This window comes from Osmia lignaria, chromosome 9 (assembly GCF_051020975.1).
Source record: "Osmia lignaria lignaria isolate PbOS001 chromosome 9, iyOsmLign1, whole genome shotgun sequence".
Taxonomy (NCBI): domain Eukaryota; kingdom Metazoa; phylum Arthropoda; class Insecta; order Hymenoptera; family Megachilidae; genus Osmia; species Osmia lignaria.
The window spans coordinates 7,096,159-7,120,758 of record NC_135040.1 but is presented as its reverse complement, the minus strand read 5'-3'; the positions used below and the strand labels follow the sequence as shown (position 1 = coordinate 7,120,758).

Sequence of the window (24,600 nt, the reverse complement as noted above, 5' to 3'; positions counted from 1 at the left end):
CTTTATCGCTCGGATCCCTCGGCTGTCGAAAATACGGGGAAACGCGAACAAAAAGTATCTGCAGTGCGTTTCAATAAAGTAATCAAGGGGATGGTTTATTCCATCGACGTTTCGCTTCGCTACACTTTATTACGTCAGTGAAAGTTTGAAACGAAAGAAATATTGCATGAAACGTACGGGAGATGAATCGAGTAGATAAAACATCTAAGAAAATAGAAAATTAAATAATTTTCGCGTTTTTCATCTTTATATACCGCCCTTTTTCTCGAAAGATAAACACGTTCACGCGATCCCTGACACTTGTTGACACTCTCACGGCTTACTAGAATGTAAAATTTCTTGAAAAGATTTTTTCCCAACCACGCTTCCGTCTTAATTAACTGCCAGGGTAATTAGCGACGAATAAGATTAGCGTCTTTATCAGGTTTTCTGGACTTTCAAGCAGCAAGATGTCTTTTTAAATTCAGCAGAAAAATATTTATGAGAAGATATAAAGAATGTTTAAACGGCGCTGAATCCTTCCATTAGTACCTATTGCCGTTTTTAATATCGTTAAAATTTCCTACCATTTTCCACTGGAAATTATTATCAGTACTGTGCTTTTGCTGTGTAAGAATTTCCATTACACAGCGAATGAATTGCAAGTAGCATAATCTTCTAAATCCGGTAACACAGATAGGATTAAGGGACACGGTGTGACGATCAAAGAGATAAGATGTCTTCTGGCTTATACTCGAACTTCAATCATCTTCTTATTAGAAGGGAGAGAAGTCCTTGGATGCGTTCATAAAAACGAACCAAGGGGTGAACACGAAGACGAGACTAGAGACGTAATTATCGTTTGCCACTGTCGCGAGACAATTAACAATAACGAGGGCTCACTGGGAATTAACGCGGTCCTGTTAATTCTCCTTTACTCTTGTGTAGATGGAAGGTTACAATCAATTTGTAAAATCGCTGGCGCGAAAGGTGTTCCTGGTACGAACAATTCCGAAAGGGGGGTTATAATTTTCACTGAAAACTTTATCGATAGCAGTCCTTACTCAGAAAATTCCTCTCTTTTTTTTTTCTTTTCAAGTAGATTGATTGCCTTTGTGTATTTAAGAGGTTATCTTACGTTTTTCACTATTATTTTTTAATCTAATGTGCATCAGAATGTAGGTCGAATGTGTTTCTAAAAGGATGCTTTAATTAAAAAGTACAATGCGTTTAATATTTAAAATGTTTTAAATATTTCTTAAATGGTCTTTCAAGAGTTCAGAAAATAAATGAACAATTGTACGGGAGGCAAGTATTGGCATACAAAGGGGTGACTTAAAGTTTTCATGCAAAGGGTTAATGACAATTAATGCGAAAAGCAATCGCAGATTCGCGTGAAACGAGGAACAAAGCGAACGAATTGTGTCCAATTTACACGGCGAATCATTCTATTTCCACGGGATAGTAATTGATTAACAGAAGGACTCAGGAGGACTGCATTTCATCGGCTTGCTTTACGGCCCATTACCCATCACGTTTATTCGCGTACCAGGAGGGATGAAGCGCAATATCCTGAGCAGATTGGGAAGCAACAGGGTGACCACCAATTCGACACCTTAATCTTAATCTCTGTCAGAAGAAGTATTCGCCTTCGTTGGATACCCATCTTCAATGGGAACGAAAGTCACATTTTAACATACTTTGAAATTCAAAGGAATATCAATTTTATTCTGAATATAAAAACAAGATATAAAGAATATAAAAATCAAACAAGATTCCTGTATCCTGAAGTTTCCTGTATCCATTCTTGAACTTTAGTTCTTAGTTTTCCATTTCTTGGTTCTTTGTAAATCCAAGGTACCGGCAGTTGTCGTAAAACGGAAATGGAAGCAGCAGCAACGAGTTTTCTTTCGCTTTTCCTTGGAAACAAATGCCGTCAAGCGAGAGGAAACGGTGGATACGAGACGATATATGATATCAAAGTCCTCTCTAACGTTAACAACCTACAACCAGATACCGTAACCCTTGGTCATCGGTTTTACGATCACGACGAGCCAAAGTATAAACGTCAAAAGAAAAATTGAGCTCGTGTATTTTCATTGGATGATGCTCGAAATATTCAAATTACAAATGTGTTCCGTGATACGTCCTATGGGAGACCTTAATGTAGTCATGTTTCCAAGGAAATGCAAGAGCAGAATCACTTTGAAGATGTAAGCTTGTGGAAAGTTTAATTAAAATACCATGTACTTCTCCATGTACAACTTATTTTTCACAAAAGACTATAGTGACTGATAAAATTATTAGGATACCTTGCTGAATTTATCATTTCTTTGCATTTCAAACAAAAATAAAGCTCCAATTAAATTTAATTCTTGATTAGTTACCTAATTAGCAGAGTAATTTTAATTAGAAAGCAATCTTATTCTTAATAAAAAATGACAAAAAACGAGTTAATTTATCTTGAAACCAGTACGCAATAATCTCATTAACTTTCTGTCCAATTAAAGTCTGAAATTTTTCAGCTTCTCGCTCGAATAACGAGTCAACTTGTTTCCTCTAATTATCAGTATAATTATAAAATATTCGCTCTACCAAGAAACTCAAGAGAACTCAAAAGCGAAGAAGAAGAAATTGCATGAAAAAATGGAAAAATTAAACGGGAAGAAGTTGGAAGATAGGTGTCTCATTTCAGTCGGGTCAAATTGTACACCTGAACATGATTATATACCGTCTGTAGATCGTGTCTTTGCGAAAAGTTCTGCTTCAGAGTCACACGTTATTTGTACCAGGACGCTTTGATATTTCCTTTTGAACTTTATCGATACGCCTCCGTTTCATCGGCTTCGGCGCCAGATGTTAGAAAACGTCAAAGAAAGTCACGGAAATCGGCTAGAATAACGTCAGGACGAAGGAAAGTAGCGGTTTGTAAGTCTATAGCAAGAGTTTCCCGCATCGAAATTCTATTTTCGTGTAGGGGAGGAAGGATACGACGTCGATGGCTGATTTACACTTTTTCCTCATCCCGTTTGCCAAAATTTAAAGAAAATCATTAAGAACGTTAAGGAACTACTCTGTACCTGTTCTTTAATGAAAATATTGTCTTTAAACGAGGCAGCAACGTGCTGGTCGGCGCACGTGGAAATCCAACTTAAAGGGGTTAGAACCGTCAGATTGTGCCCATGATCCACCATGGTCGTTTATTAATATCACATCCAACGGGATATACGGGTGTATCGCTTTGTATAAATTAGTGCAGCAGGCCGTGCTTAACAAGGTAAACCTGGCGTATTCCTGAAATACAATATCGAGTGCTAGCCAGCTTAACGAGGCCGCGTTTCTTTTTCTTTTTTTCTCTTTTCGTCTGTCCAACCCTACCCGCGCCTTCACTCATTTATGCGGTGTATAAATTTCTCAGGCATGTGTATATCAGTCTGATGTCCCTGTCACTTGTGTCTGTCAGGGCTTCATCAGGGAATCAGACACGTTAAGCACACAAGACACGTGCAATTGAATATCACTGTTCTATGTTACAGCTTAGGGTTGGAGTTAAACGACAAACCTGGAAATTACTGCTTAGCATCACAGCTCGGTGTTAGTGTTACAGTTGAACGTTCTGTTGTTTTATATTTGAGAGAGAATTTTAGGGAGGATAAAATACTCAATTTTAATATTTCAACAATTCTGATTCAAAGTATGATACACAGAATGACGAGGAATTGAATTGCCAGCTGGATACAGAACGCAAAATCTCTGATATCGTGCTTTAATGATGCGTAGGTGAATACAAAACGCAGTAAATTCAAATCAGGGCGCAATAAATAGCGAGGTAGGAACGATAAATCTCTGTTAATGTATTGTAGCCAGGCGAACGTAAAATATTGTGTGTGTTCACGAATAACATATTACCGTGTCAATTGCTGCTATCAGACAGAAATGTTCGAAGTATCATCGAAGGGATAAAAGTGGGCCTACAATTTTTTCATTGAGTGGGGGGAGGAAGTTAATGGGGGAATATTTTTTCCTCGATAGATAGCCAATGCTAAGGTCAACTGAAAGATAAAAAGAAGGTACAGTTATAAGAATCTATCCGTGCACAGTCTTACCTCAGGAGAGTTTCATTTTAGTATCAGTTACGAGGCTGAAGCGTTCCTCAGAGAGTTGAAACCCAGAGCGTCGCTTCTTTCGGATTTAAATTAGATCCGAGACGGCGCGTGGATCCTTTAGACGCGTCAAAGACACGCCCGCTTAGCATGCTTTCATCTGCATATTTTTCATTTTCCAATTTTCCTACCTTCCCGTCACACTCTGACGTGCTCGTCGTCGCTCAAAGAGCAGGCGTCATTGTTTTCCAGCAAGCTGTTCTTTCTAATCTTTCAAAGATTATTGCGTTAAACGTTTTTCACTTTGCCAACTGAAAGGAATACTCGACGAGTAGGAAAAAGGTATATATACCAGCGAGGATGAGCAAGCTTAATCATGTATTATTGTATTTAAAATTTAATGAACACGGCTGCACGAGTCTCTCATTAATATTCTTAATACAAAACGATTGATAATCAACTGCAGCAAACAATGGATCATAATGATTATTCGCTTTTGGCATTTATGTTCAAAGCTACTGGTAATTGACTGCAATATTTAAAGGAAGCGCTGCTAATGAGTGTACAGTAAGGCATTAATTTGATGAATTTCAGTTAATTTTCAATTAATTTTGGACCGTCCGCTGGACGCAAATAAGCAACCGTGATTAACTAAAATGCACAGTCGGATATCAGTCGAATAATTTTCGAATAAAAATTGCACGTATCAACCCTTTTATAAAATTGAACAAGATGCAAAGTAAAATCATATCTTGAAAATTTTGATGAGTCGGTGAAAGCGTTTAGCAGTTTATCAACCGTATGATGCACTCACGATCTGCGAGGATGTAATACCTCCAAGAGGGATGTCGAAACGAGCTGCAATTTCAGTGAAAAATTCTGCTGGAAATCGTAAACGACATATAGGAGGTAATTTCGAAACGGTAGTTATGTCGTTCGTCGTGGTGCAGTGTATTAATTAAAGAAGAGAAAAAAAAAGATGGGTGGAAGTAGAGGGGAAAAAAGGAAAAGGAACAAGAAGAAACATACCGACTGATCGATATTGCTGCAACGACGCGAAACTTGGTGTACACGCAAGTGCGAGAGAAAAAATAGATGGAAATAGATGTTCGCGCGATAATTAGACGACAAGGTTGCCTTGAATAATCGTCGTAATTAGAATCGATTGCTGGTGATATAATCTTGGAAATCATTATACTTGTAATTTTTCAATTTCTTAATAATTAAATCGCTGATACGGGCGTAGGGATAATTATTATAACTACCCTTGGTAGGAAAAAAGAAAAATTAAAATCTTCAAGATGAGACTGTTGTGAGTGGAAGCAACAAGTGACAAGAATAAAAGGTGATTGATCATGTTTCAGGGTTCAAGAGACAGACGGTTCCTTCTTCGAAAGTTTCACCGCATTATCCTGGAAGCAGCAAAATCGAAGGCTGGTAGTTTTACAAGAGGTGGAGGCCAGAGCGAAGGAACCACCGCCTCCGTCCAGAGACAGCAGTTTGACATCATCTCAACCCTATCGTTTCAGCAAAAAGGAGGTAACTAAAACGATCAGCTTAAAAATGATTCCATTGAAAATGCTGGAACCACCGCTTGCTTGACGCGTCTAGATTTTCTACAGATCAAAAATGTCGGTCGTGAAATAAGAATCTGATGGAAGGAGGTAATTTCTAAAGTCAGGCCACGTTACGTTCACGTTCTAATAATTCTGAAAGTTCGTTACACGAAACGGAACGAGCAGAGGGGTTTCCAGTTTTTAGTGTTTGCACGGCATGCTCGTGCGAGTGAATGCAAAAGCTTGCAAGCATCCCTTATCGCTTAACGTGAGATAGAGTTGTTAACTACTTTCAGTCCACGTAATAGAAGTAGTTGCGCAGTCGAATTTAATCGCAACTGCACTTTAAACATTGCGTTTTCATGTTTTCCAGCCAACTATGCAATTAGATTGAAAGGATACACAAACAAACTTCCTCCACAACAATAACTTTACACGTGTGATATTGACTGTAATAATTTAATTAATGCGAACGTAAACTAAAACAGTGTTGTCGAGGTATTCGCACCTGCATCCAGGTGTTTACACCCGAAAGGAAATATCAATCTCTCGATTTGACCCGATGCGTGAACGCTCATTAATATCAACGTCAGACAGGTGGCGAGTATAGGAGCCCTTTGTTCGTACAATAGCACATTTTGTCATCTATCATAACGCATGCAGTATTCGTATATTGCATGCGAAATGGTAGTTACATTTTGCTTGAAACATTATGCGTGCAGATCAATCGAAATGACGGACAGTCGGTCTAATGATACGGCCAGTTCAGCGTTCATTTATCCTTCTCGTATCAGCGATTCTCCATTTTCTAATTACAGCTGGAAGGACTTGAAATACACGAAAGATAGATTTTTAGTAAAATTAATGAATTGGATTTTATATTGCTTCAATGTTGATACACTTATTATTATTTTTGTTGAAATTATTATTGAAACCAGATTCCGTGTAATAGAAGATATTAGAAATGGGTAATTGAATTCTATTCTTCTTCTAATCTAAAACATCAATAATTCCTACCGTGCAAAGTTTGATCAACTTTGATTGGTACGAGGTACGTGTTAAGAAACACTATAGTAGTACAATATTTGATCTGTCAATAAAATTGAATCAAAGCAGATGTATAAAGGACAATGTTGATCGAACGTATGTGTATAATAATTCACTTGCTATTTGTTTTCTGTCCTACACATTCTATTTGAAATGATCCTGCCTTTCACGAAAGGGACATCACGGGTGTGCAGATGGATTATGGGATTCTAAGTCGACATCCTCTGGATTACTCTCTCTGTCAAGCTCAAACTGAAATACAACTACGTGGAGTATGATGGATCACTTGTTTTCCTATAAATATGCAGAAATTCTACTCATACTTGGAAAATTTTCTATTTAATTGTTTGCTTAGTCTATGATAATTATTAATCTCACAGATATCATCCTAACAAGAGGCTTATTTTATAAATAGAATTTCAAAGAAGTTCCTTAATCCTAGGATTTTTTTAAATCATCATTTTTTATCTATTTTTATAATAAGAAGAAAAAATTTTGAAAGGGAGCAATAAAAAGCACGCCTCAGAACGGAAAGAATAATGGTGTATCCGTCTCAGCAAATGGTTCAGAGAAATCCCGTCGAATCGTCCAGAAAATCGCTCTACCTTCGTCTCAGACTTTTTCCCGGAGACACGAGACGAATTTCTCTCTTTTTTCCACTTTATTAGGGGTGGAAACGCGATCGTTTTCCGGTTATTATTTCCGCTCAGACTCTATTACGCGTTTCTTATCCGTGCCATGTCGAACGAGCCTGAACAACGAAGGGAATTTACTTAACGAGGACACAATAGGAGATATGAAAAATTCGATTAATTACAATTATACCATCTGCACCCCTAATTATTTAGAAACAAATTTTAATATTTTATTATAATTTACTGTAGATTATTAAAAGTCCATTTAAATAAATTATTCCAGTAACTTTGTTCGTTAATTTTAATTTATTTTAGTATACTGTATTAAAATATGAAACATTGGGAAGATAAATTTCCAGTAGATTGTGCCATTCATGGTCGGACAGAGAGTCGAAACGAGCATGCACGAGTTTCATCTCTCGCTTTCATATATTTTTGCACGTTTACCACCTGGATCAACATTAATTCCACGTGTATCCGTTAACCTGTCCTCTTCGTTTTGCTGCTTTCTTTTCTCTGGTTTTATCTGCTAACGTTTTTATTTGATGACCATGTAAAAATAAAAAAAAAAAAAAAAAAAAAAGCAGAGCAAAGGAACGTCTGTAAAAACAAATGAACATTCGTTTGCTAGCAATTTGTATATGCGAAAAAGACTGCAGAATTCAGTGGCGCGTTTCCAATTAGCGTAAATTGAGAACCGTTGGTAGGGAAGGTTTTTACTAAAATGCCACCCCGTAAGCTCTTGCCTTGTTATTTGTCTTTGATGCGTACAAATGTTTTCGTTGTGTAAATTAAAGTATATTGAAATTGCTAAAACATGCTGGTTGCAAAACGATGAAGTAATTAAATTTAATTTTTGCTCAATTCATGTGCTCGGATTGCAATTAAAATTTTTAATTAATTTTTATTATTAGTAATAAAACTAATATTACAAGTATTACAAGTTAACTTGTTAATTAGCAAAATGCAGCTGACATGGAATCAAATATTTTTAAGTACAGGTACAAAGGATTGAAAGAAATGAAAATTTTGTTTTAGTTGGAGCAATTGTACATAGAAGTCCTTTACACGATTGCCAACACGGTGGGAGCCAGTACAGGACAATACGCCCACTACAAAGAGGATCTTTACAGATATGCACAAGAGGCTTTTGAAGTTCCACAGGATCAACATCGACGATATTTGAATATTGCATCCGAGGAGAAGGTACTTCTTACCTTTCTATTGTATGTAATGCTCTTGTGATTTTCTTTGGTCGAAGGTTCATTTTGTCCTTTTGATCTATTGTCCAAGGATACAAATCCTTTTTGTCGTAATTTAATATCCTCCTCCCTGTAACTTGACCTTTGCAAGGTGTAATTGCTTATTTGTATATCTACTTCATTGTTTGATAACTAGATTATTTTCAAGATTAAAATTTCCCAGAAGATAACAAAGAAGATTGTTGAATTTAACATCGACTATTCATCTTTTAACAAAAGACATCTTATAACATTAAATGTAGTTTCAATTGAAAATGTAAACAGTGTTGTTACAAAAACCATTGTATAAAGTTTCATTTAGCTTTATTGGACAAACAAAGATTGAAGCTCTAAGCGATTTCATTCTTGATTGGCGAAGCGAAAGCAGAGCACCGAAGTCGAGGATGAAAATGAAGTCGTTGAGGCAAATTAATTAGGAACTATATTGCAGCAATTATTCTTCCCTTTTCAATAAGAATATACTCGATTGCTGGACCCTTTCCTTTATTTTCTAACTACGATTTTATATCACAAATAAATTTATCCGTAAATTTTCAGCCTCCCATCGTTGTGCTAAATGTGGTGGTCGTCGAGGCGGAAGGACTCGAGGCCAAAGATGCAAATGGTGAGGATTCTTTCAGATAGTGTATCTCCTTTTTGATTATGCCGTTTCATGGAACGTCGGTATACTTTTAACGAGTCGTTTGAAAGAAGCATAAATTTTCTATCGAACCGTATGATCTAACTAAAGTGACCTGTGCCATAAATTTCAATACGAGCACGATGAAAAGCGATGCATCTTCTTCGTTTCAATATCTCAGGCACTTTTCAGCGCTCCGGACTAAATAATTGCGAAGATGGTTTTGCGTTTAACCTGTCTCGGTGATGGTAAATGATCGATCCTGGCCGATGCATCGCGTATCAGCATCACGATGCATGTTTTATGGTCCATTTGGTGCAGGAAGTTTCCCTCTCGTTTTTATTTATTCATTCCAACTGAGGTTAAATTGCGTGGAAATATTTTTAAAAGTGACTGCAGTTGAAATTTTTAATTCAGGAATTAAATTAAAGGAGAAAAATTGATGAAAAAATTGCAATAATAAAACATTCGATAATTCTATTCCTATAATTTTTATTATAAATTCAAAACGCTTCCACGGATGTGAGAAATATAAACTGGGAGGGTAGAAGAATTTATTTCAAACAGATTTCAATGAGTTAAATTAAAGGAAAAAAATTGATACAAAAATTGCAATAATAAAACATTCGATAAATCTGTTCCTAAAATTTTTATTACGAATCCAAAACGCTTCCACAGATGCAAGAAATATAAACTGGGAAGGTAGAAGAATTTATTTCAATGAAATTATGTACATTTCCTTCAGGATTCAGCGATCCTTACTGTATGCTGGGAATTCAACCGGGCAACACAGGTGCACCATTGAGTCCACAGACGAATTTAACAGCCCATTCACCCCATACACCCCCTGCATCGCCCAGGCAGGCAACACGTGCTCTTTCTGACGGGGCTGAAACGGAAAATTCCCATCATGAGAAACTACGGAAGCATCATAGGTAAGTCGATAGTGTACGATAAAAATGATTATTTTATTCATCTCTTGATTAATCCTCCTACCGCTTGATCGATCGATCCTTCGAAGAAGCTGGAGGTTCCCTTGGCAGCCGAGTCGCGTTCTCTAGACACCAGTTTCCATGACATTTTCACAATGCTTGCCGATAACAATGAGCACTTGCCGGATGCGACAAGTTCTGTCCGCGACGCGACGGTTCGCGGCAGAATAAGGCCGCGGTGCATTGAGAGTCGCTTGTTGAACGTTTCTATCTCCCTTGACCATTGTTTTCTTCGGCACGGAGGCTGCGAGCCGGGTAATTTGCTCGCGAACGCTGGCAAACCAGATTCGACCACGCGTTGCCAATTGCCAGTTTATTTTTTTCTTTCCCACTGTCATTGAAAAAAAAGAAAAAACCTGCGATGCCTAATATGGAGGAGATGGTTAAAAAACGTATGGAGAAACTGTGAGGAAAATTTTTAAATAAATTTTTGAACGAAATAAAAAGTGACGTAACGTTCGAACGGTATTGTAAAGTTTAATAAGAGAAGGTAATAGAAACTTGTTATCGTAGTTGGTGGAAATCAGTTTCAGATTGTCGTTCAAGCGGAAAGAGCACACGAGCAGACGCGAGCATCGAGAATCCTTAAGCGGTGCGGTGCCGGCGAAGTTTATACGCGCGACCAGCGTGAAGCCGCACACGCTCAGCCCACGATGGAACGAGAAGTTTCGTTTGTAAGCAGCCACAAGTGTTCCCGTGGAACTAGTTTTCCCATTCTGGTTGACACGCAATCGGAAACGCGTTAGGCGAGAATTAAATGAAACCGACGTTATCCGTTCGTAACGTTTCTCTATTTCTACCTTTCAGCGACATCGACGACATCAACACGGACATTCTACACCTGGACATATGGTGAGTGGTGTCGTTTGATACGCTTCTCATATATGTGTGTCAAGTAGAGTAATGAAAAAATGATATGTAAAGCTTACATTATTAACATGATACTAACACTATCCGTAGTTTGAAGCGCCAGTCACTGGGAACTGTTATAGCAGTAATTATTAACAGAAGTTGTTATTTAGATAGAAAAATGTGTTCAGGTTTTCCTCACACTTTTATTCCGTTTTCACATACGTGTATTTTCCGCTCGGAAGTGTTTGCGTTGTTCTGACAGACATAGTTTCAGGGACCACGACGACGAGTCCTCGGTGTTTGACGCGGTTAGCAAGCTGAACGAAGTCCGCGGGGTCAAAGGACTCGGACGTTTCTTCAAGCAGATCGCTCAGAGCGCGAGATCCGGGGGTCAGGATGATTTTCTTGGTTGCGTGAATATTCCTCTTCAGGTATTCCACCCGATACAACGGTTGTTCCGGCTTTCAAAATTATACAATCTTCTTCGGTCTCGAAGCATGATGAAGGATCTTTCCTTTCAGGATATTCCTAGCACCGGTCTTGATCGATGGTACAAACTAGAGGCCAGAACGCAACGAAGCACTATTCAGGGTAGAATTAGATTAAAGCTACGGCTGTCAACGAGAGAAGACAGGGGAACGTCGGAAGAAGACAACTGGGGTGAACTGAGACAGCAGAAAAGACTTTACACGGTCTTTCTCAATCATGAAATGAATAAACAAGGGGTATGAGTTATTACTGAAGAAAATGCTTTTAAAAATCGTGACTCGTGTAACGTAGAGAATTCTCAAGGGGTTGAATAAAGGATTTTGTAATAACAGGTTTTTCTTTCTGTCATTTAGGAAGATTTCACAGGAGAATTGCCACAAACGGCACTAACGATTCTTCATCAACACGCCGTCCAAGGTGATGTCACGGAACTGCAACAAGCATTAGTTAAATGGGTAGCAACATCCAGGCAACCGACTTGCGATCCAAGGATCCTTCATCGCCTTCTTCAGGTTTGCCTTTTGATATTCGTTAAAAATAATTGCTCCTCTCGAATTTGTCTGACCCATGGGGAAATAATGAATCTTTAGGAACTAGACAACCTTTGGCACACGGACACCCTATCTCGAGACGAGGAGCAATGTCTTGCCGATTCTTTTAATGAATTTCTTGAAGTTACGTTGAAGAAAGTTCGACAGCATCGAGTACTCTTCCCACCGCTGCATCGATCATCCATTTCCAAACTGGATTATCTACTTAAGTGAGTGCTTTTTATCAAAAAAGACTTTGAACCTTGGATATTGATCTTCCATTATTCTTTTTAACAGTGCCTTTTGATTTAAGATCTTCAAGTTTATTTGTTAAAGAAACGTTTATTTATTTTTTTTACAGATGTTTAGGATTACTGTCAAACATGAAAGCTTTCCGAACCTGTTGCCCGTTCAACAAGGAAATTCGTGGAGAAATTATAACTGCCCTGAGAAAAGGAACTCTTGAATGGTCAGCAATTTATTCGATGCTTTCGCTCTTCTCCTCGTAGAGCTCAAAGAAACTTTTAATACACAATTTGTGTTCCCTTCAGGTACGAAGATACGAGGCAGCAGACAATGTGTTACGATAAGGAACCCGATCAGGATGCAGATAAAGTCTTGCAAGACTTTACGAACTTAGTAACTGCATTACTCGTAGACTTGGAACAGGGACTCACTTACTATAATAGCCTTTTCGAAAGGTAAACGCTTTAGCATCAAAATTTCATGTCTGAAATAAAATAGCATACTTTTCAGTAATTTTTTCAACATCATCACCGAGTGACTATAGGCACTCTTGTAAAATTCCGGAGAATTCAATACTATTATTTTATAATTTTTAATAATGGCATGTCACATTCTGTTACAGCACGAACGGCGTGCCATATTTCTCGGCAGTGTATAAACAATTGGACAAACTGGTAAGCAAACGACGCGAAAATTTCACCGTCCTAACAATCGAAATACATACGGGAGATATTATGAAAATATTCACTTGATAGTCCGCGATGATGCAAAATCAAAGCACACAATCATACGACACAACTATATTTTATTCACTGTTTCGCGAAGCTGGATGTGCTATGTTTGGCTTTACGCTTTATTGAAGACGTCGATCGTGTTTTTTTCTCCACTTTACTACTTAATTAAGGAAACGTTACGAATTCATAAACGTTTAATAAAAATTACCCCATCAGCGTACAATCGAGAATACAAAAATCATATCTGGAAAATATATTTAATAATTATTAATGATGATTCTGAATTCATCTCCGTAATTAGTTTCTTTAGTCATTTGCGAATTCGGTCGACGTCGTTGCATCGAAAGAACTGCAAAACATATTACTCTTTATGTATAGGGTGTTCCAATTAACACTTCGTGTGATAATTAAAATTAAGACTTCATTGTTCCATAATAAAATTGAGAAGGGACACCCTATAAATAAACAAATCGCAGTGACCTGAAGGCCAGGTTGAAGGAAGAACGGACGATGTTGAAGGCGAGTTTAAATGTGCGTCAGGTCATCGCGATCTTACTGTACACGAGATGTTTGTCCATAGCTGGCGGAACACGTGGTGAAACACATGGAGAACACATCCGAGGTACTTTTTCATCGCCACAACGAAATATTAAACCCTCTTTATTTTCTCTATCTTTCTTCTTCGATCTTCTTGTCTATGTGATACTGAATTGTCGTATCGAGACGCCCTGCTTTCATTTACGTATACACATTTTGGACGAGCAAATTATATGTAAAAATTCTTAAATCTGATTTGAAGAAAAAAAAGAAAATGAATAAATCTTCATTTTGTAATAAACGCAAATGAAACGAGGGATAGTCGATTAGCTGGTAGTTACTTGAAATTTCTTCCACACTAACGATTACTTGTAAATACTGGTTCCTGTGGATTTTGAAATTAGCGAAATTTAGAACTTCCTGAAAAAATCGTAGGGGATATTTAAACCCGATGGAAACGTACGAAATTTTATCTCGACAGCACACGATTGCTTAGAGTACATTTAGTGAAACGTATGTATTATGTGTAGCGTAGTTTTGTCGATAGTGCTTGATCGTTCAAAATGAACTGCAATTATGAATGAAAATCAATATTTCCATTATTGGTAATGATGCGAATGATCATTTTTTCGTTTTATTTTAAACACCTTAATCGAACCCTTTAAATGGTGCAATTTTTTTTTGGAAATACGCAATGTTCCCTGAAACGCTGAATACTCAAAGATTTAAAATACTATGTTGCTTCCACACTTGGCAGCTCTTTATTTCCAGCCGGTGCACGCCTTTCGTAGAACGTTTTCAACACATCACACGATTAGCATGCGATTTAGTGAACACTGCACCGAGAGAGAGAGAGATACATTAAAACCCATTGCATGTACACTAGTTGCTGCTGCATTAGTCTCTGATAAAAACGTAGGATCAGGGTCTCCGAAAGTTCTTTGTTAAGCTTGATCTCCTGTGTCCTGGCAATTTTTACGGATTAACTTTAAGTCTTGTCTACGTGAGTTAGGAGATAAAGACATAAGCTGAAATCGAAGTTTCCCAGTAATGATGGGAGGTAAAAGTAACGAAGTTCCTCGGTAGAAAATTAAATTGACGAATGGAAAGCTTTCATGGTTCTTGATTATTAAATTATAGCTAATAGTGTTTGTGGTTTTATTGAATGTTCATTGCAATTTTATAGAGAAACAAAGGGATGTCTTTCATAATGCAATATATCCCAAGTGCTCTTTTTATACTGAATTTATTAAAGAAGGAAGAGAAGTCAGTATAACAAAGGTTTCATTTCGAACGAAACATTCTTTGGAAGTTTTCAAAATAGATACGGACACCTTTCACAAGGATCATACGAGTCGACAGTTTTATTTAATCCCCCTTTTCATCTTTCGTGTCGGACAAAACGATAGAAACCTCGGAGGGCTGAGTACTGTCTATTCAAAGGCACCCTTTGCTGATTTTCCAATAGAATTCGGGGATGTGCAAAGGGACAAGCTCGATTTACTTCCAGCTCAATATGTCGTTCAGGGACGTCACAAGATATCAAGCTACATCGATTTCTATTTTTTTTTTTTTGTTATACAGCAGTGTGCTTCTCGTACACCGCCAATTTAAACGTCCCTCCCCGATTAATCTTTCTTTCTGTAGGATCTCCACCACTTTTGTGCAAGTTTCCATGGCAAAGCAAGAGATTTGCAAATTTTTAGATGTGTCAAAGAGAAACCATAATAATTTCTTAATAATTTATTTCAATACTGATTCATAAAAAGTGGTGGAAATAGGGAAAAACTTATTTAAGGTGTGGTAACGTAGATCAATATTTGATCCGAAGAAATGCCTTTCATAGATGCAAAACGAGCTGGGAGCAAGAGTCACAACAGCTTGTCTTCAGCTTCATGGTCAGAACGGAGACGACGAGTACGTGCTACCCCCGGGAGCGGAGATAGGAACTCCGATGTTCGAGTTGTATTTGGCTCTGCAAGACTTTATATTGTAAGGATCATTAAGAGAAATTGTTCAAAACTCTTTCTATTTAATAAGGAAGAGAGCAAGTACCTTATATTATGAAAGTTTGGTAATAAGACAATAAGGAACACAATATTTTTTAGTATGAAGGAAAACCTGCCGCAGTCAGATCATAAAACTTTGGCGATTTGCAAGTATTACGAGTGGTTCCGACCAGCTGTCGACAAATGGTTGGATCTTGCTAAACTAAAAGCTATCCAACGTGTAAGGAAATCGGCTGAACTGGATCGAATATGCACCGGTGAATACATAGTGAAGCATTGTACGTCTGCTATTGATGTTACAGCCTGCTTCTATCAGGTAATACATAGACAGTGTCATACGACTGATGATATTAACTGACGATTGATTATTAGAATCGCCTATTTTAACACTGGATATATCGCTTGCAGATCAAAGAATTTTGGAAAAAGCTAGCCTGGCCTGATTTACCTGGATCTTACAACTTGGTCCTGAAAGTGGTCGATGTAAGTGATAGATATGCATTTAATTTACAATTGCCTGTGAATTCACTGTGTTTACAGGCAATATGCAGTTCAGCAGCTTACTATGCAGAAATTACACACCAGAAACTAGCTGACAGTGGATATTACGAGGAGCAAACGCCTTATAAGACAACAGACGAGGTAATCGCTCAGGTAGAGACCGCTTCGCATTTAGTTCACACAACACTGCTTTTGCAAAATAGTTGTAGCGAAATCGAGAACACATTTTACTGCAAAAGCAAACCGCAATTTTATTTTTTAAATTCGCTTGAAAGCTACTCCCTGCTTAGCGAAATTAATAGAATTAGATAACGATAGAATTAGAAAAGTGCTCTAAATAGTTTCTGAATAATTAAATCTTTAGTCTCGTTTCGTTAGCGACATTATGGTGTTGGATAATTCCACAGATGTGCGTGGCAATCAATGGACTCGAATACGTCCGGAGATGGCTTCTGGATTTAGGGGAGGAACTGCACGTCGAGAAGCTTTTGACAGCTTTGGAGTGTCAAGCCGGCGAATCAGCTCGGATGCAGTGGAGGACTGCTTTGACAACGCCACTTGAACAGACACCGGGACAAATGTTGCTGTTCATTAATCAGATCGTTTCAAGAATCGGCACGAAGGCCAGTACTGTTCGATACAAATATTTAATCGAATGAATAATTCAGTATCTTCAATTGGCGTTGTTCATTTGACTTACAGATGAGACCACCTTTGAAGAAGGCGATGTTCCATCTGGCTTGGTCACCGGACAGTTTACCCACTTCTGAGGCAATCGCACCTTTGTTGGAATATTTAGATGTTCATTTGGTAGCGTTAAACTCCGCTCTCCTTGTGGTGAATTTCAATCGAGTCCTTCAGGACATCTGGGAGGTGGTGCTTGTAGAACTTAGTAATCAGATGGATGGGAACGCAGGTGTAAGTAGGATGAGATAATTATTTATGTAACTCCTTTATTATTTCCGTCTGCAATTTCATTTCAGGACAAACCAGCGATGTTTTACGAAAGACTCCACGAGGCACTGGATCTGTTGATCAAATTCTTCCACGCGGACGAGAAGGGTTTACCATACGATGCGCTTCATTGTCAGAGCTTTTTGAACGTCGAAGAACGACTACAGTACCATAAAATGGACACGACGTTCTTGATTGATCGATTTTATCGACAACGACTTCAGGTCTTCATTGGGAATCTATTTCTCTTTTATGGATTGTTAATTAGCAGTTTAGTTACGTTACTTTTCTTTGTAGGACCAATTGAACACCGTGGCTTCCGAGTACGGTGTTCTAACAGTGAGAGCGTATCTAAATCACGATTCCCTCTGTGTTGAAGTTATAAACGCCAGAGATGTGATACCATTAGATCCGAATGGTTTCAGTGATCCATTCGTCATCATCGAATTGCTACCACGAAGAGTGTTCGAGCATTGTGCCGAGCAGAGGACCAACGTGAAGAAAAAGACTCTGAACCCCATGTTCGACGAGTGTTTCGAATTGTTAGTTCTATTTCTATGATATCTCATTTTTGTTAATTACCTCGCGAAATATTTTACAATTAACAAATTTCTGAAACATCTTGGAGACGCGTTCAAAAATAAAAAAAAATAAAAGAAAATTTCTCCTCAAATATTATGAAATTTTGTTAATAGCTCAGTAAGTGTCGAGCAATGCCGGAGTCCAGACGCTATGGTACTGTTCACGGTGATGGACCGTGATGTCCTCACGGCTGATGACTTCGCTGGCGAAGCATTCTTAGGGCTAAGCACCATACCAGGTGTGGCCGACACGAATGCGAGCATAGACAATTTCCATGGCCTCAAACACACCGAGCTGCCTCTTATGCAGCAAAAGAATCGAAGTAAGCGAATAGAATGAACCCTCGTTAACCAAGGAAGCAGGGATCTTTATGGAGCGTAAAATGATTTGAATAATGTATACGGTTAACGGTAAAAGAATTTTCTCCGTGAAGGGAGGATAATTAAATCTACAGGGAACTTTGTTAAGCGTTAATGCGATTTTTTCTGACAGTGAAACGGTGGTCAGTAATTGGATTTTCAGAGAATCTAGTTAGACGATAATGCAAGTTTCCTGAAACTATTTGGGTTTAATTGAAGAAGAAACTTTTTTTTTTTTATTGTGTATTTATCTGAGATGATATTTTATTTTTATTTTCAGGTCACCCGATTCTTCAAATTCTGGAGACGAGAGTCGGTGACAAAGTGGCCCTCGACTTCGTTAAGAAGCAGAAACAACGATTCGCATCGACGTAAAACGGGTCCATGGCTAATAGAGCACCGCGGAAACAAATCAGTTTTGTTCGTGATACATTAATATCGTATTGACTCTATTTATCGATCAATGGAAAAAAAGGAAGTTAAGAGATTTATCCGCGGATAGCTCGTCGACTCTGTTCCCTGTTTGTCCTGAAATTCGCCACCTTTCTCAGTGTAAATCGTGTTGAATATAATCGGTGTTGGTAACTAAAGAAATTAACTAAGAAAAGTCAGAACAAGAGGGAATAATTATTAAACAATACAGAATCAGAAAGGATATAACTGAGGTAAAAAATGAGCATACACTGGCTTGCAATTATATTCAAACATCAAGATAATTAAGTAATTATTATCTATTTACAATTATATTAAAACATTTTTTTAATTAATGAAGATACAAATTTTAAAGGAAATACTGTTAGCTCTTCTGGTTCTGATAAGGTTTAATTAAATATCATGATGTATGAATATTAATGCGAACCACTATATATTCAAAACTATTTTTGTGTGGAAAGGAAAAGTCGCGAGGAGAGCAGTAAAAAAAAGGTTTAAATCTGTCAGCGTGATGTATTTAAAGATAAATGTTTAAAAAACAAAAACTGTCGTCGAGACCGTCGAAACTCGGAGCAATGCTAAACGGCCTGGAAAATGTTTTTCAAAAAAGGAGCACGAAGATCTTTCAAACTCGATACGTCCTTTTAAAATCGCTCCTTTTATTCTATTAAAAGGATTATATAAAATATGAACATTTATTTAGTAGATTTATTTTTTCTTCCAAATTACCGGTTTACGTTACGCATCGCGATGCAATCTGTACGTAAAAAATTGATCACCGATTCGCATTGCTTCGACGACTACAGATCAATTCCAGAGAGTCGATATACGATATTTTTCTTACTCGTCATTGGCTAAAATCTATTTCTATCTTTCCAACAAACTGTTCCCCAATTCTCTGACCATATAACAACGATACTTTCTTCTTATTCTGCACGACGGATTTCAATCGACCTTTACAAAAAAGAAAACTAAGGAAATCCATCGAAAGGACATAGAAAAGAAATGAAATATAATAAGGATATGAAAAATGAGTTCATAGACGAACGAATGATCTAATCTGTACGTAAAGACACGTCAGAGAAAGATAATTAATTAAACGATGTAATTTAATAATGTAAAGGTAAATGATGAAAGTATCCCCTCGTGTTCTTGTCACAGGGATTCGGTGTGTTTTATTTCTTGCTCGTACAATCTGAATCGTTCTAGAGTTTTAATACGATCACTCGACACGTAGCGATCGAATCAATTTCAAGAAAGTGGACGAGTAGCTAAGAAAGCGTTGAAAAGTTTCAAAAATTATCCGAAGAGATTGTGTGTGTTGGTTTCTTTGATGTGGATCTTGAACAGAGATGGGATTTAAGTGTACTCCAAGAAAATTCGATTTCACTGAATTTTTTTAAACTAGGAATTGGATTAAATTTTTATCTAGATTGAGAAATATTCTAAGAAGCTCCATGTTTCTTTAGGTGATATCTTTAGCTTCTGATTCTTCAGTATATGAATTCTATCAATTCGTGAAGATATATTTTCCTACCCCTAAATAAAATACCACCTCTTATGAGTAATTTTCAAATTCCACCAGCTGCAATTCGTTTTGGCAATTGATTTAAATCTCGATCCCATCTCTAATCTTGAAATTATTAACTCGTATGGAAGAATTATAAGAAGAGAAGCGATCGATGATGATGAAAATTGGCGACCAAAGTGAGGAACGAAATCTAATGCTGAATTACATAAACGCACACTTGTCAATTTTTCTATTGCACCCGGTATTCACACGCGTCTCATTTGCGTCTACAAATACACACACACATATACACATCTATACACATTGAAGGGAATGTAAAGTGAAAGAATTTCGCGATAATCGACAAACCCATCTTTGTATTTCACTCGCCTTTGAAAAATGAAAATTATGTTCAAAAAAAAAAAAGAAAAAAGAAATCTAACAACGTGAAAGTGAATCTATAAATGAAAATGAAGAGAAGAGAAGGAAACGATGATCTCTTGAAATGTCGTCTATCCGATCCTCGGTATATCTCGTGCATCGAATCCAATCGAACTCTATTTGCTTTTTTCAACCTTTTACAATCACCAGAAACGTATGTACGATTTGTCTTGTATCGTAAGACGAATAAATTAATATAAATGTACGAAAAATCTACCCTCTTTTCATGGCTATTCGTTCTTTTCGTTTTGGATTTATTAGTTGATCTCTTTTGTTATCAAACATCAGCAAAAGGGTGTGTAACAAGAAATATGTAAAATTTTGTTTAAAAAGTTTCACTCAAACAATGACTGCGAAGGACTGTCAATCATCTGCGATTGATTAATACAAATCACACTCTCCTCTGTTCGTATTATCGGTTCACCATCCAATTTTTCTAAGAATGGTAAACGCCTTGCCACCTCTGACCTCCACTGTTCCACCTCCATACTTTCGTACAATGGATTTCCAACAAAGAGTAGATTCTGTAGATAAGCCAGTTCTTGGAGTCTGTTGAATTCGTTCCATTCCCTTACTAAATTGTTTGACATGTAGAGTACGCGAAGATTCCTCATCGAATTGATCCCCTTCATTTTCTCAATGAGATTGTACGAAATCCAAAGTTCCTGCAGGGTATCACCTAATGCTTCCAATCCGGAGAATCCTTTAATTAGATTGCGACCCACGGAGAGTATCGTTAAATTCTTCAAAGCGCCGATTCCTGTATAAAAAAGGAACATCAATTTAATATTTTTATTCGAAATTTGATCATTTCTTCCCTTCCCAAATTGCAATTAAAAATATAACATTGATGAAAGAAGACATCCACCTGCAATTTTCTCGATCATATTGGTCGACAAGGAAAGCCTCTCGCAATTAACTAAAGTCGTCAAGGCATTGTCCATCTTCTCTATGGGGGGCCACTGAAAGCTCAGGATAACTTCTTTAGCGGTGGAAGCTTCTTCTCCTTCCTCCTCTTCCCATCTTCGAATCGCTTCTTTACAGGTGGTCGGTTTCACGTTGCTCATATTCCCTAATCATAATCGAATTTCCATGCTCCTTCGCAAACCTGAAATATACTTTTATGAAAATCAATTTCCATCGAGGAAAAATCAAATCGCATAAAAAATTTACCCTATGGAATCAACGACATTATGATCTTATGTCAAAATTAATTATTCACCCTCGAAACGATTTCTTTTCCTCCTATTATCTGCTGGTCGAATATAAATTGCATCTCGTTGCAGCGTTTTCGGGGTGGCAGAAGATTCTTCTCCCTATTAAATTCCACATTGATTGGAATAATATCGTTTATTATCTTTCACCAGACCGTTCGAGGTTACAAGAATTCGACATTCGTATTCCTTCGTGGCAAACTGCCACAACTGGAGCCTGGTAATATCTGGCACCAATCAAAATAATCGATTCACATGGACGCATGCGTTTCGCGAGCGTTATTTATCAACGAAATGTCGCGGTCGGATTTACGACGGATATTAACATTGAAAATGTGCAGGTCTCCCGAAACTCGGATCGTATGCATCCGTTTTATATTTTCCTAATGTGATCAAACTTGTCTCAGAGTTTCATTACAAAAAAAAAAAATGAAAAACAGTCTGATGCGAAGAAGATTGATCTTCGAAGTTGTTGAAGAACAAAGAGAAACGTAGACCAAGAACGACGTCGAATTATCTTTTCTTTATTATCACTGATGTACAATAATCCCCATGGGGATTAGAACCATTCGTATCCCAACGAGCGACAGTTCACTTATCTTACATTAAAACGTATCAGCTAAAGGACTCGTCCTTCTTAGTTTCTTTTCTTGCTTTCCCCAAAAGCCTCGCGACAACTAAATTAATGAACGGCTAATTAAATCATCTGGTATCTCTATCAATCCGAAGAGATGGCAGTATTGTCACGTCACGCACATTACAACGATGAAACACGATGATAACGTTACATTGGTAGTTGCTTTTTTTTTTTTTTTTTCATTTAAGAACATCGATAAATTTATCTTGACAATAGCTAATCGTACGGGGACATCAAACGGGAGTATCGAAAAGGAAGTTGATTTATGTAACATTGTTCTTAACCCTTTCGCTATCATTGAGACTTAGAGGTATTTAATTAATTTTGAAGCATATAATAAATGCCTCTAAAGCGAAAGGATTAAAAGTCTTCCTTTGTTTTCTTGTCATCGTTTCACGATCCGTTGTCATAAATCTATAATGTTCTTGTACGTACAAGGGTGATTCAAAAACAGATGAAATTTTTTCATTTTATTACGTGTATGAGGTCCTTTAATAAAATTTTAACATTTTAACCTTCTTAAATGAATTCTTGAGGAAGTCCTCTTTTCATTTTACCAAAGGTATGTACTGCTTTAAAAGAGTGGCCATTCTGGGAACTTTCGGAATCACCCTCGTACCATAAACTTTCACGCTAACATTCTCTCTCGACATTCAGTAGAAAATAAGAAAAAAAAAAAATTGCGATCATAATACAAAACGAAAAAAAAAGAAAGTAAAACGAAATTGAGAAAGAAAAATTAATTAAAAGGAATAGAAGAACGGACAACATTGAAAATGGCTAAATGGCCAGTTAAAAATGAAACACAGTACGCAATATGTCGACACACACACGTTTCGTGGCTACATTGTTGTATTTCTCCGGTAAGACTTACATCGAGTTAGCTTAAATTACAAAAATACAGAAAGGCACTTGATGAGAATATCCCTTTCTCGCGAATGTCCTCGTCGAGGCGACGTTTCTACGGAAGAACAGCAACGACAACAATAACAACCGATGTTTAAAACGATAAATCTATTTTGCAAACCAAACGAATCGAGTTGTCACGATCTCCTTGTCCGGTTAAGGAAAATCGTTAGGAAAGGAACCATTCCCACTGAAACGTGCAACATTTCTTCGCATTTTCATCCCCTATTACGTTTACTCTGCTCTCTTTAGTTGAATACAGCGCTGTGAGGGAGCAATTCCATGGTCTGTGACTAGAAAAAGGTGTCCTTGTTGGATAATAGAGAAGATAGTTTCCTTTCTTTCCTTTATATTTAAAGCTTCTTTAATTTAATTCTCTGTCCTATATAGAATCCAATTGTAATAAAAGAAAGGAATAGAGAGACTATAGCATGGAGAAATTTAATTCTGAATCAACTGTAGGATTGTAAGAGATTATGTTGGATTCTGAAAAGACAATGGGTCTCTGTACTTTGTACAATAAATAGCTCGTTTAACCTTAGCACGATTGCATGGTCATTTTGACCCAGCTATAGAAATGAAATAACTAAAATATCGAAGGCTTCAAACTTGTATCTGCTAAAGTTTTAATTGCGGGTCAAAATGGCCATAACCAAGAATGTCCGTCTTCCGAGGGTTAATCTCACCCCTTAATAGACCGCTTAAATTGACATTCAATTTAATTAATCGCTCGTTCGTTTAATAGGATTTTTGTTTTAGTATTGTCATTGATTTAGTACCTCAGCATAGTGTTTCTTAATCACCAAACTAGATTCTTACAAAACACTGCACTCAGAAATGAAATTCTATAAAAATTAGAAAACTTAGATCAGTCTTAATGCGATCAAAATTTATAATTGAGCTTCATTACAGTAGCAATTTATATAACAAAAAAATATCTTCTAAAGTTTCTTTTAACCATACATAATTATTACATTTCTTCTTTTATATATGTTAATCTTCTAATTTGGCCCCTGAAAAGGTACACCATTGGAACCACTCACGTCACGGCACTGTTCAATTTTAAATATATATATATATATGTGTGCATTTATATGTATGTATACATAATTCGGATATACATAGGCGTAGAGATCGCTGAAAATAGAGAGTGGACAGTATATATGTGTGTGTATATATGTATATATATATATATTTCTTTATATTTCATATTTGTTCTTAAAACGTCCAAAAAAGAATATTCTTCTGAAGAGATATTACGATCGGTGTCTATCGTCATCATCATAATACCCGTTCTTTTGAGGAAAACACGCAAATTACAGTAACACGTCAATCCATTAACATACATCTACACAAAAACTAACGTGGACTTATTCTGATCGTAAATTAGGAATATATTAGTGTAGGTATGCACGTGTATATTTATAATGTATCAGTTCCTGTGGAAAATTTTGTCATTTATTACGTTGATTAA

The 24,600-nt window shown here is 37.1% G+C and overlaps 2 protein-coding genes across 9 annotated transcripts in view; one reads left to right on the top strand and one right to left on the bottom strand.

The window, feature by feature from the left end:
• The window catches only part of unc-13-4A (BAI1 associated protein 3), a 64,007-nt gene extending 43,642 nt beyond the window's left edge, over window positions 1–20,365 (top strand). For 6 of the 8 annotated variants that reach the window (XM_034319554.2, XM_034319511.2, XM_034319532.2 and 3 more), the window contains 24 exons: window positions 5,447–5,621; window positions 8,359–8,526; window positions 9,120–9,186; window positions 9,947–10,136; window positions 10,721–10,867; window positions 11,001–11,045; window positions 11,320–11,476; window positions 11,567–11,770; window positions 11,888–12,046; window positions 12,125–12,294; window positions 12,426–12,533; window positions 12,616–12,765; window positions 12,933–12,984; window positions 13,625–13,666; window positions 15,428–15,573; window positions 15,690–15,906; window positions 15,999–16,073; window positions 16,131–16,244; window positions 16,499–16,714; window positions 16,794–17,009; window positions 17,075–17,269; window positions 17,343–17,587; window positions 17,741–17,949; window positions 18,267–20,365. In XM_034319554.2, coding sequence (XP_034175445.1) covers window positions 5,447–5,621; window positions 8,359–8,526; window positions 9,120–9,186; window positions 9,947–10,136; window positions 10,721–10,867; window positions 11,001–11,045; window positions 11,320–11,476; window positions 11,567–11,770; window positions 11,888–12,046; window positions 12,125–12,294; window positions 12,426–12,533; window positions 12,616–12,765; window positions 12,933–12,984; window positions 13,625–13,666; window positions 15,428–15,573; window positions 15,690–15,906; window positions 15,999–16,073; window positions 16,131–16,244; window positions 16,499–16,714; window positions 16,794–17,009; window positions 17,075–17,269; window positions 17,343–17,587; window positions 17,741–17,949; window positions 18,267–18,361 — 3,562 coding nt within the window. In that variant the 3' untranslated portion in view covers window positions 18,362–20,365. The remainder of the gene's footprint in view (window positions 1–5,446; window positions 5,622–8,358; window positions 8,527–9,119; window positions 9,187–9,946; window positions 10,137–10,720; window positions 10,868–11,000; window positions 11,046–11,319; window positions 11,477–11,566; window positions 11,771–11,887; window positions 12,047–12,124; window positions 12,295–12,425; window positions 12,534–12,615; window positions 12,766–12,932; window positions 12,985–13,624; window positions 13,667–15,427; window positions 15,574–15,689; window positions 15,907–15,998; window positions 16,074–16,130; window positions 16,245–16,498; window positions 16,715–16,793; window positions 17,010–17,074; window positions 17,270–17,342; window positions 17,588–17,740; window positions 17,950–18,266) is intronic. The other 2 variants (XM_034319563.2, XM_034319572.2) reach the window with 2 other exon arrangements.
• A 339-nt stretch (window positions 20,366–20,704) lies between these two features.
• LOC117602170 (dynein axonemal light chain 1) lies at window positions 20,705–21,436 on the bottom strand. The gene is made up of 2 exons (XM_034319824.2): window positions 21,238–21,436; window positions 20,705–21,129 (listed from the first exon to the last, which is right to left on the bottom strand). The coding sequence occupies exons 1-2, from the start codon at window positions 21,434–21,436 to the stop codon at window positions 20,705–20,707; spliced, it is 624 nt and encodes a 207-aa protein (XP_034175715.1).
• Between the last annotated feature and the right edge of the window lie 3,164 nt (window positions 21,437–24,600).

Bases quoted from the DNA above. Each gene is read 5' to 3' on its own strand.
- LOC117602170 (XM_034319824.2), bottom strand. From the start codon at position 21,436: ATGAGCAACGTGAAACCGACCACCTGTAAAGAAGCGATTCGAAGATGG. The intron at 21,130-21,237 runs GTGGATGTCTTC...TTTTTTATACAG, and splicing joins TATGATCGAGAAAATTGCAG to GAATCGGCGCTTTGAAGAAT.